A 12,752-nucleotide genomic window follows, 5' to 3' on the forward strand; every position below is an offset into this window, starting at 1 on the left:
GCTAATTGTATTCTGTCAGCATGCCGGGGTGTAAATCATTCACATTAGACGAGCAGAATAGAAAATAGAAGGACTTTCAGTGTCTGAGGCCACAACTGACAGGTGCTGCCCTTTAACAGGTTGTATTTCTGTCTCGGCAACAATTTAACTGACACACAGAGTTCCATTCTGCTAATGCAGCTACCTATTTGTGAAAAGACGGGTTGGCCATTTCTTGACAGCTAGATCTCAGTTTGATCACAGTTTCGACATGTGGACCTCCTGAATAATTAAAGACTAGTTCAGCCACCAGAAAAATTGTTTAATTATAAAATCTAATTTAAAAATAGCACTACCACATTTTAAAAAGTATCTTCAAGCTGAGGCATACTCTGTGTCTATCCATGGGCCAGACAGAGGTGAAGGCTTTTAAGTTCTGTTCACACAGACTGGTTGGAGACTAGCTGACGACCACTGGTTGCAACAAGAGAAAAATGAATATTCTCTCACTAGTTGCAAATGGTTCATGGCAGCTGCTGTGAATTTGACTGCTAGAGCCTCGATTATGCAGGCCTAGAGATTGGTCAGCAATGCTATGGTAACCACCTGTCGCTAGGAAAAAAAAAAGTGACTGATTGACAAGTGGTTGGTGAAGGTTGCTGCCAGCCGCTAGCAGGAAATTAGTGGCAAAGCGATATTGGGTGTAATACCTAAATTCTCCTTACAGTGTCTTTGACTGTTAGCAGGTGGCTACGATTGCCATTTCTTTGCATAGAAGACTGCAGACTGAAAACTATAACCCCAAACTGGAAACCGAGACCACTTGTCTTCAAAGTAAAAGTTGCACTTTTTGAAATGTGTTGATTGTGTTGATGTGTTGACCTCCAGAGTAAAGTTGTGCCTCAGATCTCTGAGGCACAACTTTACTCTGGAGGTAGATATTCTCCATTGGCAGGAGGGTGCAGACCGGTCTCTAGGCCTGTGTAATGAAGGCTAAACACATAATCAGAGAACAGTAGTTATATCCAGTAACAGCTGTTTTCCACGAGTAACTTTTAGTAACCATTTCTCTGCAACTCTCACTCCCATGTGGACACACTTGATGAGCACAATCACTCAGCTAAATTCTAATGCGCTTGTGCACTTTATTAATGCTTAATAACAACATTTTCACAGCTACTGATCATAAAATAAAATTACTAAATGTTTCTTCGTGGTATGTTCTAGATGGATGTCATGCTTGTATCACCAAATAGTAAAAGTAAGTGACCAAGGAAATGCGTTACTTAGCCTACAGAAAAAAAGATAAAATTAATATAAGTGATGTCCCACTGCATTGTAAGAAATGCTCAGCACGTTCTTGCTTCGATTAACATATTCTGGCTCTATCACTGTCTGTATATAATAGAATATCATTTCTTATAAATCTCCAGCAACAGCATGTGCACTCAGCCTGACAAAGCTCAATTAAAATATGATGAACAGTTGATCTCTTCTGTTCCATCATGCCTGTGAAATTTCTCACAAGCTTGTAAACAAACTCTCTGGCGTTCGCTGAGGGTCTGTTACAAGCCTGCTCCAAGTAGGAGTGTAATTCAGAGATTTGCAGACAGGCTGAGAAAATGTTGCTGTCCCTTTATCACAGGGACTAAGGTTGAGAAGCAGAAAAACCTACAGAAAGTTAGAATACCATGAAATCCACGTGGGCCATATCTGTAAATTGTTCATGAGACAAAATCAACAACAACAAAAACAATTGTATTGCACACTAACTGTAGCTATTCTACAGCCCTCATCCTCTGACTGAAGCTCACAGTGAACAGCTAATGCAAATGTGGTCTCCAACATAGGTCACATGCCGTCTCTGTAACCTGAGGGGACCAAGCCCCTATCAGTTGATCAGTCACAAATGCCAACATCAGCAGCTGCTGTGTGATGGCGGTGTGTTGCCATGACGACCGGGCTTCCTGAGCCACATCTCATCCATAATGGAGTGATCCCGTCGCCTTACAAGGTGGCCTTTTGATGGCACCCATCGGCTAATTAGCCCGCCTTCTGCTCGTTAAGTCACAGGCCAAGTCAGCTCGTTGGAAGGTGGTCTGATGAGACGAAGTTCACCTCGGTTCAGCACTCGTGTCGAACATCTGGATGTCTGAACCTCTCCTGAATGCTGCCCAAATTCACCTGAGATGGCTTTACTAATGATAATACAAGTTTTAGTCTCTGTTTGAGACAATTCTCTAACTGAAAAGTGTAGTTGAAAGTAGTTGAATGAGAGGCGTAGAGAAACAGGTAAAGGTGTAAAATGGGACAGAAGAGGCTTTTTAGGGCAACTTTGAGGATGGAAATTTGAAACCGTGAGATGTGTGTGTGTGTGTGTGTGTGTGTGGATTTCTTTTCCTCATAATGTGACAAGGGTGAAAAAGAAATGCACTTACCGTGAAGAAGTGTGCAGGCAGGTTAGGGGAGGCCAGGTTCTTCTCACATCTGAAGCATGAGAGAAATCTACTTCAAAGTAAAGTGAAATCAAGTGTGGAGAACCCAAAAATAGACACTGATGCATTTCAGAGATTTTAGCCTCTGTCAGGGCACTGCTGGTTGACTCCTTATCCTTCCACTTCAAGAGGGACTTGATTTGTGAAGAAGTTTAACCTCATTATAGCGCTTCTGCTGCCTTCTGCTTTCAGGGTGCGCTCAGTTAGAGCGGCACGATTAATCGTTAGAAAATCGCGATCTCAATTCATACTTATGTCCGATCTCATTTCCAAATGACAACGATTTAAAAAAAAGAAAGAAAAAAGACGATGACAATTGTACCACATTTTGATCTGGGACGTAATCTGCATGAAAACAAGCGCTCACAAATGACAAGGGCGGAGCCTTATACCACGTGATAAAGAAGCTGGCTGCTAAAATTGGCAGGGAAAAAAACAACGGAGAGCATGTCAGGGATGACAAGAAAGTGACAGGAGAAAATCCGTCCGGTCAACCACCCAAACATCAATAACGGGAACCGTATACAGCGCTTCCCTATGCACGTCGAACTTCCGCAGGCACAAAGAAATTACGGAGGCTATCACTTATCACCTGACTAAAGATATGGCTCCCATCAACACTGCAAAATGAAGGATTTAGGAAAATGATCAATACCCTAGACAAACGCTACACAGTGCCGTCCCGCAACTATTTTTCTATTGTTGCGCTACCTGCTCTATACACGCAGTGTCGAGCAACGATGGAGACGGAATTTCAAGCAGTTCAACATTTTGCGGCAACAACAAAATGTGAGACATTTGTTGTTTTTATGTTTATTTATTGTTTTTATGTTTAGTTTCAACTGTTACGAAGTTGATGTGCAGTTAATAAGTGCAATAAATATTTATACTGGAAAAGAAAATCGTGAGAGAATCGGGATCTCAATTCTAAGCCAAAAAATCGTGATTCTCATTTTATGCAAAATCGTGCAGCCCTACGCTCAGTACTTAAAGAACAATGCTTGGCTGGTTTGGAGTGAGTGCTCAAATTGATCGACCAGGTATGATGATTAATTCCAGTTAGTTTGTGGTGAAAACTGTGAAATTATCACCACAGTGCACCTCTTGAGCTTTGTAACTTGGAGCTGTCACAGCTGGGGCACGAGTGTACGATCGTGCCGGTTTTACATTGTACATACCGGTACATTGGCACCTTAAAGCTGCCAAATCAAACATGCCGAGCTAGCCGTGACGGTGTCCCCTTGTTAAGGGGAGCAGCCATAAGTGGCTTGTTTGCTAAAAGTATCATCTTTTGCCAGGATAAACTTGACTCTGATCAGTCACGAGGTCCAGTCCAATAACCTAAATTAGCTGATTAGCACAGAGTTGTAATAGAGGTGGTAATTAGCTGTACACACCACTTTAAACAGTTTAGTTTAAGACATTTTAACATAGGGATCTAATATGAGAATTGACTTTGTGTTTACGCCCCCTTTGCGCTGATTCTAAAACTGTTAGTTTGATCTCTCTCCAAACAATATTGACCGAACCAGCAGCAAAAGAAGATCCAAACTAAGCTTCACATAAACATTGTCATGGACTCCCTCTTACTTTTGCTGTTTTGCTTCCACCACAATAAAATCACACTTCATGCACAGCTCTCTCTCTCTTTCTCAGTGTACTTCAAGAACAGTTTCCCGTCTATCCCCGAAATATGTTTTCTGCATTATTCGCTTGCTTGTTACGCACAAGACTACCGTTGTTTACAGCGCTGTCGGCCAATGTTTTTTTTTCCTTTTACTTACTTCCGAAATGAAAACCTAATTTCTGCCGTTCAATAAACTTCTGAACAAATTTAAACTTTTTAAAATTATACAAAATGCAAAACGCTTAGCCGTGTCTCTAATAAAACCTCTGTAACTTTAGAGGTAATGTTCATATGTTGATTAATGATTTTCTTTCGTTTTTGATGTACTGCAGAATATTTTTATAAAATTCCAGGCCAGGAAAATCACCATGTTTTTCTGTGATTTATCTTCAGCTACTTTGACACAAAGGCATCTGCTGTGATGCTCACACCTTTGATAAAGTCTCGAAAGTGTCAGCTTCCTTTTTATAGATACAAAAATATGTAAATGTCCTGATCTGAATTATAATATTTCTGACTGTCTGAGGCAAAATTTCCCAGATTCAAATCGAATTGAATCAAATCGAATCGTGGATCGAATCGATTCAGGATCTCGTGAATCTGAATCGAATTGATTCTAGAAATCAGTGACGATACCCAGCCCTACTCCTGAGCTCAGAAGGTAGGGCATGTCAGCTCCTGATCGGAAAGTTGGTGGTCTGATTCCTGGCTCCCCAAGTCTGCATGCCTGGGAAGTTACTAACCCCAAGTTTCTAACCGATGCATCCATTCGATGTGAATGTGTGTGAATGGCAGATAGAAAGCACTTAAAGCATAGAAGAAAGTGCTTGTGTGAATGGGTGAGTGTGGCATGTTGGAGAGTAGGAAAGCTCTATATAAGAATCAATCCATTTACCATTTACTCTCTTTTGGAGACGGCAACAACAGACCTCTAGGGGAACTGGGCTCCTTTTCTTTTTATTAGCTATTTGGACATTTTTAGTCGTAAAAGATATCTTGCTTTGTGCAAAAAATAACAAAAAAATCCAAGTTGAAAGGTGTATTTATCACAATTCAGAACTGTTCCATCAGTGCTCCAAATATTTCTTTGGATTCTTTGTAGCTGCCCTTTCTTGAGCTCCCTTTGCAAACACTAAAAGCGTATGAAGTAAAAAGTGTTGATGCTTTGATCTGGGAGCTGAATTACTGATGTGTTCATGGTTTTACCATCTCCTGCTCATTTGTCCTGGGCTCTATTTCTATCTGCAATCCCTGTGACTACAGAAAGTACGGTTACTGTTCTGTGTCCCTGTTATTACACTGACAAGAAATCCAAATTGCAACTTTATTGAACCAAACCATCTACGTTCACAAGCTCCCTCGTTATCCATTTTGCAGAGAGCAGGACGGGGAAGAATTTCTGTCTTATTGAATAAAGGATGCTGTCGAAGTGGAGCCTCCTGCTCTCAGGAACCCTTGCATCGGCAGAACCCCGGGAACCATAGATCACAAAGGGAAAGAGTAAATCGATGAGGATGAGAAGTGGGCAGCAGCAGAGAGGGAGGATAATGAAAGAAAACAGAAAGAGATAAGGACAGATGGGAGAGTGAAATGTAGAAAAAGTAAAGTGCTCGGCACTGATTCAGCAGAACACGTCTTTAGATCTTCAGTTTTTTTCTCTCTCTGATTATAAGATCTCCATCGTGAAGGTTGTAAAAGTCAACTCTGAATGAACGAATGGACATAATACTCACGGTTTATTATAGCTTCAAATTCTGCAATATTGGAAATACTGGAAATAATTTATACTTGTGCTTCCTCCATCTTTAACCTCTCTCCCAACGGAGTCACATAAAGTTTGGCACGATGACGGAATTAAAGATCAAAGCCTTGGATTGAATCTTTGAACGTGTGCAGTTTTAATAAATGTGAGCCTTGAGCTCGTGCTTCTCTTTGATTCCTGCGTTGCAGCGTGTGGATTTTGGTCCTGAAACTGCAACTGTCGCAACTTTTTTTGTTTGACTGTGGAAGTTTCTGGTTTTCCGCGTGAACGACGACACGAGGAAATGCGAGCAAAAGCGGCGGTTTGAGGAAAAGCTTTGAAGTAATCTGAGCTTTTTTTTAAAAACTACAACAAACAGTTTGGAGTGTTTTTAGCTTAATGAATGAGACTCTATGAAAACCATCCTGGTGATGTCAAAGCGACGTATCAAGAGTATAAGTTCTAAAAAGAAGTGAGGCTGCGTTTTGAAGCGGATGTCCAGAGATTAGAGGAAGTGGACATGAACCAATAGCCCTTATTTTGGTTATTCTGCCAAACGTTGCAGTAGCAGAGACACAATGACCGAAATGACTCAGCTGACTGTTTTTGCTGTCAATGCGGAAATTTTCATTGGAATTACCGGCCGCCCTCTGCTGCTATATTCATCCTTTTGTGCTGTCGTGCTGTTTCCCCACGGTGGTGTACATAAAGAACCGGTATGACAGCTACACCCTCCACATCCTGCCACCATGTTTCATTCTCATATGGGACGTCGAACAACCCTTCACCCCTCCTGCGCGCTCGAACTGGCACCATCCAATATCCCCTCAATGTTTGAGTGGTAGACAGCGACAGCCGCAATAACTCAAAGCACAAACACATCACTTAGTTCTTGCATCCCAAAAAAAAAGCGAGTTTTCTTTGCAGCCTTTAATTTACATAATCGTCACGTAGCTCTGTAAACATCGATGACATCCGCACACCAAGTGTTGGTCACAAATTGACAGTTTCTTTAAGTTCATGAACATCTCAGTTTCAGAAGTAAATATTTCCTCTGGGAAAACGAATACACTGGCCTCCCTAGCCTCTTTTTATCTCAGGAGGAAATATATGCCCAAAATTTTTCAAAACCCATCCAGCCAATTGAAGCTGGCGTCGAATTAAAATATCTCTCTGCTGATGAAATCAGGTTTTACAGTAGTCTCTTAGAACTGCAGAAGAAAAAGAAAAAGCGTTCTGCTACAAATATGCAGTGCCACGTCTGAACTTGTGTGCTTTTCATCTGTATCGTCTATTTTTTCCCTTTCCTCTCTCCCTTTTCCCTCTGAAAGCACTAGGGCAGTGGTTATAGGACAGAGCCAAAGTTTGGTTACCAAAGGGAAAAAAAAAAGAGGAGATGAGAGGGAGGCATAGAGATGATTACAGGACAAGAAGAATTAAAGCAGACATTGGAAGGAAAAGAGAGTGCCATGAGGTGGAGAAGATGTGGGCATAGAAAGAGAAGAGAAGATCTTACAGTGTTTGGTACTCGTGAAGTCTGCTGGGAAACGCAATGGAGTAACTGTAACAAGTGGCTTGATGTGTAGTCAGATTTGCAGATTTATTTATTCATTTATTTTAACTAAAGTTGAATCTAGTAAATCTGACACACATTGTAATGTTATCACCCACCCACTCACAGCGAGAGGGGGACGAGGAGAGTGCGGCTGCAGGATGGGCACGAAAAGCACCAAAGCGTGCAGTAAAGAAAGGGAAGAAAGAAAATACACAAAGAGAGGTTTGGGGTTTACAGGCAGGTACTTGGAAGTGTGAATCATGACACAGGTGTAACATTTTGGCATCTGCCAAAGTGATGAGAGTGGAGTTTGATACTGTAAGTCATTGATGCAGAGTTTGAGTCTCTTCATGAAGGTCTCAGTAGATGTGCCAGTCACAACACAAACTACAGAGAGAAAGTCTCGCTTATTCTAGAGTTAAGACTTCAATGAGAAGCCGCTTTTTTAAATGTTATTTATATTCCAATGTAATATAGACATATTAGTAACTGGGTTTGTCATTGGCACTGTTAATATTTTCCTTTCATCAAACAATTTCAGGGTAGAGAAAGTAGAAAGTTTAGAAATGCTGTTTTGCTGGCTAGTTCTGATCTTACTGAAAGAATGTGTCTTTATCTCAAGTGTAATTAACAATGTATGAAGTTACTTTAATAATTAAATAGAAAACATAATTTCCACATATTTTGTCAATATAATTCTTAGCTTTATTCTCATAAATTACTAAAGGAAAAGTCTGGGATTCAGAATAACTGGCTGTGTGGAAAGAAAAGAAAGTTATTTTTCCAGGTCACCTTTTTATGAAAGAACTTAATCCTGTGTTGCGAGAAACAATATGGTATATATAGTAAGGCTGGTAATTAAGTTGGCAGCAGTTAGCTTAGCTTAGCATAAAGACTAGCAGGTTTAGAAGTCTGGCTTTGCCTGAAAGGATCAAGCTGCCTTAAAACAAAGCAGGTTATATATAAAATGTTAAAGAGTGAGCTTTAGGCAGGCTGGTGGACATGTATTGTTAAATACAGCAGGGCTCCAACCAGCTCATTAGAAATGAAAAAACAATAAAGAAATCACTTAAAAATTGGCTGAAAGTTCAGTACAGATCTCCTGTCTCCACAAACATATCAGAATCATAATCAGCATACTTTATTATTCTATAAGAAAATTATGTGGGTTAGAGTTGCTCATATATTAAAGAGATGTAGCTGCCCTGTTACACTGGCATGCACCACCCTTTAGCTTCGCCCTTGCTTTGGACTGGAGTGGGCATTAATTTTCCCAAAAGGTGGGACTGTTTGGAGGGCCACACTGATAAGCTAATATAAGTTAATTATTATTTATTGGTGCAGCCACTCACAGCAGTCCCAATTTCTCATGTGGCCCTTTGGGATAATTAATTGCCCACCCCTAGAGTCTGGACAAACATGGGCATTATCTGGATCTGAAGTCAAGCTAGGCTAATCACCCTTCAGTTGCACAATCACCTAATGGAGAAGCTTTATGTAGTTCTTTAAAAGAAATGTATTTCAATGATCTTGCTCGTTCTTCCTGCTCATAAGATGCTTTGTTAATTACCAGTAGGAATCCCCATGTTTGCATGAACTATTTATGAGATCACTCACATTCTCAGCTAGGATCTGCTTTGTGCAGTTGCCACCACACTTACCCACAATGCTCAGGCACCTGGGCATCCTCCCGGTGTCATGATTTTTTTATTTAGTGTCCTCATTTGCACATTAGCTGAGTGACATGTTCAGTTCTTCTCACCTTCTGAACAGTCATACATATCAGCTTGTTTGCACCGCTGCTACAAACAGCATATACAATAAGTTTCAAAAGAGCTCATTGTTACTGCTTGGATGTGGAGCGCAGTCACCGTAAACGAAGCTATAGACTCGCATTTCTTGCTTTTTATTGCATTCTCCTCTCGCTCTCGCACTCTGGGCTTTCCTCCCTGTTTAGTAAATTTCATTCTCAGTGTGTATGCTATCCTGAGCAGCGGGCCTGAAGCAGCTTGAAAACACTGTGCACGAGAACGGCGCTCAGGTTTCACAGCACAGAGTTGCTGAAAGAGAAATAAGAAGGTCTGAGGCAAACACGCGGCAGTTCTGAGTTCACTGGATATTTGAGATTCCGGGCCAACGTTGTGTTGTTTCACTTTCCCCGCTCTTCAAGCAAAACAATTTAACCCTCGTTTTGCTGTTGGCTTTGTGTTCCGATATGCAGCAGTTAGCTAATCCCACATTTGGCATTTTTACGATGAGGACTGAGTGTATACAGAGAGGCTGAGACTATCCAAATCCCTAAAGCCTCTTCTGTGGGGACGCCCGGCCGATTCCCGCTTCTCCTGCTTGGTCCAAAGATCTGAGCAATGATTCCCTCTGGCTGGATTTTATAGGGACACTCAAAGCTTTATTACACCAAAGCCCTTTCCAGACAAGTAAAATCACATGATAACGGATGACATTCTGCACTATAGACTGGTATGGAGATTTCTCTCTCTCTCTACTTATGCCCTTTTACAAATGTCTTTTCAGATGTGTCCTTAGACCGGTTACTAGCTGATCTTTGCTCTGTGTAGCTTAATGCGGAGTTTTATCTTGATGACATTTAAATGTTGTTCTAGGTCGTATGGAGTGTGCTTTCTGCTTAAAATGCTTCTCATGCACAGGAAAAAAAACAAACTACACCATAAATTTACTTGTAGGAACTCTGGACTCGCACTTCAGCACTAGCAGCTCTGCGCTGCTCAGCTGGACAGGGTGCGGGTGAAGTGTCTTGCCACAGCGGAGGCGGTTAATGAGCTTTATAGCTGTTGGAAGAGCCAAGCTGGATATTTCCCCACCTTTTCAAACTTTATACTCAAGCTAAGCTGCCTCCTGTCTTCAAATGTCTATTTATGATTTTGAGATCATGTTTAGCTCCTGTCCAAAAATCAGTCTTTGCAGATTATTCCTTGGAGTTTACAGTGATGTCTAACCTTTTTCCTCCTTGTTTCCTTGTTTATAGGCATGGCTCCAGAGGTATGGCTACCTCCCTCCTGCAGACCCCAGAATGTCAGTGCTGCGTTCTGCCCGAGTCATGCAGTCTGCTATCGCTGCCATGCAGCGCCGCTACGGCCTAAATGTCACAGGCACGCTGGACAGCAACACTATAGAGTGAGTCACACACACCTTTAAAAATACCCTTAAAGACACCACAGTATGAATTATGCACAAGGTTCACGATGGGTTTATTCCCAAAATAAGAAAACACGGGTAAGAATACAACAGGAAGCGGCTGAGTGTGAAATTACAGCTACAGAGAAACCGTGGTGTTTGCTTTGGTCATTTTTTGTATTCGCCTGAATACAAGTAATTACTTGGGATATGTTGAATTGCTTATGTGGCTTTTAAAAAGAGAGAGATGTGGATCTCAGATTGATTTTTATGATTTGATGAATAGTCTCAGACTAAAAATCTAAATTTGCTGAGGGCCTCGGGCATACTGTAGGTAGATGTTTTATTAATTTGAGGAGGGAAAACACACTGCGAACTGTGTTGCTTGTGTTTCTTTTTTGTAGGACTCACAGTTCAAGTGAACTAGACATTTTCAAAAATGGAGGTACAGGCTGTTTGTGTTTCTTTTCGCCCCGTCTTACATTTTTAAGGCGACCAGAGTCGTTTTGCCAGACGCAAAGTTGGCGTAACGTAGACTAAGTGGGGCTTATTAATGTGATCAAAGAGGGTTTTTGCAAGAGTACACCTCCGATGTCAGATCAAAGACTTCACAATGTTTTAGTATTGATAGACAGTGGAAGAAACAGAAGAGCTGCGACTCTGGTTGGCTTTGTCCTCATTTGAACAGTCCAACCTCAGCCCAGCAGCTACAAGCAATCAAGCAGGTCATGTTGGTTTGGATTTTCTTTCTTTTTAATGGAAAGACTCATTGTTATATTATATTTTGTCTGCACACAGGAGTGTAGTGGAGTGAAAACCCACCTGGGGCTCTCATAAGTCTTTAAAGAGATGTTTTTAAATTATTCATCTGTATGAGAGCGGCAGTGGCACGAGGACACAGATCATCTGTGTTTTTAAAGCAGCCCTGGATTTACCCGGGTTTAACCTCGCCGCATTATACCTGCAAATCACTAAAACAGTGCTCGCTGACATTTGTGCGCACCAACAGCGAAATACCATCCATGCCACACGCAGCAAAAGAGCTCACATTGGTCACTGAACTGTGATGTGGCGATGTGGTGGCCAGCTATGTGAATGCAGACTAACAGCTATCCAACCGCTGGGCTGAAACAGAGTGAAATGTGATGAGCTAACAGTGCCTGTTTCTTTTTCCCCCCTTCTGCTTCTCTCGATTAATGTAGGGATAACACGATAAGGTGAGGCACCTTTTTTTTGTACATTTAAATACATGTAGTTTTACACTGTGTGGGTGTTACGATGAAGTACGTGTGTTCTGTTATCAACACGTTGTCATCTTTGCATTTCGTTTACATATAAATGTTCAAAAATTACATCATATTGAATTATTTTGCACATCTGTTCTGTGTGACACTGGCTCAGAGTTGGCTCCTGTGAGCCAGTGACATCACTGTGTCAGGGTGGGGGAGGTAATGTGCTGCTGCCGATATAACTTTTTTCCTCCCCGCCTCTCTCCACAGGTGGATGAAGAAGCCCCGATGCGGGGTTCCTGACCAAATAGGGGGTGTGTCCAGATTAAGTGTCAGGAAACGACGGTACGCCCTCACGGGACAGAAGTGGCAACACAAACATATCACATACAGGTGGGTGGATTCAGCTTTTCTTTTGTTTTCAAGGCATTTCAGTGCTACCTAGCACTACAGCATGTTCAGAAAACCCCAGAAACACACCCCAAACTGCGAGGAGACCCCAATCACCCGAGCAGCCGTGTGGGAGACATAGAGATAGGAAGAAAGAATACTTTTTTCTTCAGTAGCTCCTTTATTTCCGAGTCGTTTGAGCTTTTGACCTGTCCCTGCCTGTAAGCTTTATAGCAGGGCTGTCAAACATAAGGCCTGTGGGCCAGAATCATTCTAGCAAAGACTCCAATCCAGCCCATAAGATTTTCCCTCTGCTAAAGACTTCCCACATGCCCATTCATGGTACATCAATGTAATTAAGTGACAGATTATTAACTGACAGATGTTTTTTCACTAACTACCAAAGAAATTTCTGTGTTTTGGGTTTTTGTTTTGTTTTTCTTTTAGAAAAGCCTACAGAAAAAAAGGGGACATTTTCTTTGGATTAACCAAAATCTGTGTAATAATTACAGGACAGTCTGGGCAATGAGCTGCCAGATCCTTCTTACACATTCATTTCTTGCAGTTAAAGCCCAAAGAGTCA

The 12,752-nt window shown here is 41.5% G+C and overlaps 1 protein-coding gene across 2 annotated transcripts in view; it reads left to right on the forward strand.

Moving 5' to 3' along the window:
- The window catches only part of mmp16a (matrix metallopeptidase 16a (membrane-inserted)), a 76,129-nt gene that overhangs the window by 10,829 nt on the left and 52,548 nt on the right, over positions 1-12,752 (forward strand). The window contains exons 2-4 of one of the 2 annotated variants that reach the window (XM_026179200.1): positions 10,402-10,550; positions 11,753-11,767; positions 12,050-12,172. In XM_026179200.1, coding sequence (XP_026034985.1) covers positions 10,402-10,550; positions 11,753-11,767; positions 12,050-12,172 — 287 coding nt within the window. The remainder of the gene's footprint in view (positions 1-10,401; positions 10,551-11,752; positions 11,768-12,049; positions 12,173-12,752) is intronic. The other variant, XM_026179201.1, reaches the window with a different exon arrangement.

This window comes from Astatotilapia calliptera, chromosome 9 (assembly GCF_900246225.1).
Source record: "Astatotilapia calliptera chromosome 9, fAstCal1.2, whole genome shotgun sequence".
Taxonomy (NCBI): Eukaryota; Metazoa; Chordata; class Actinopteri; order Cichliformes; family Cichlidae; genus Astatotilapia; species Astatotilapia calliptera.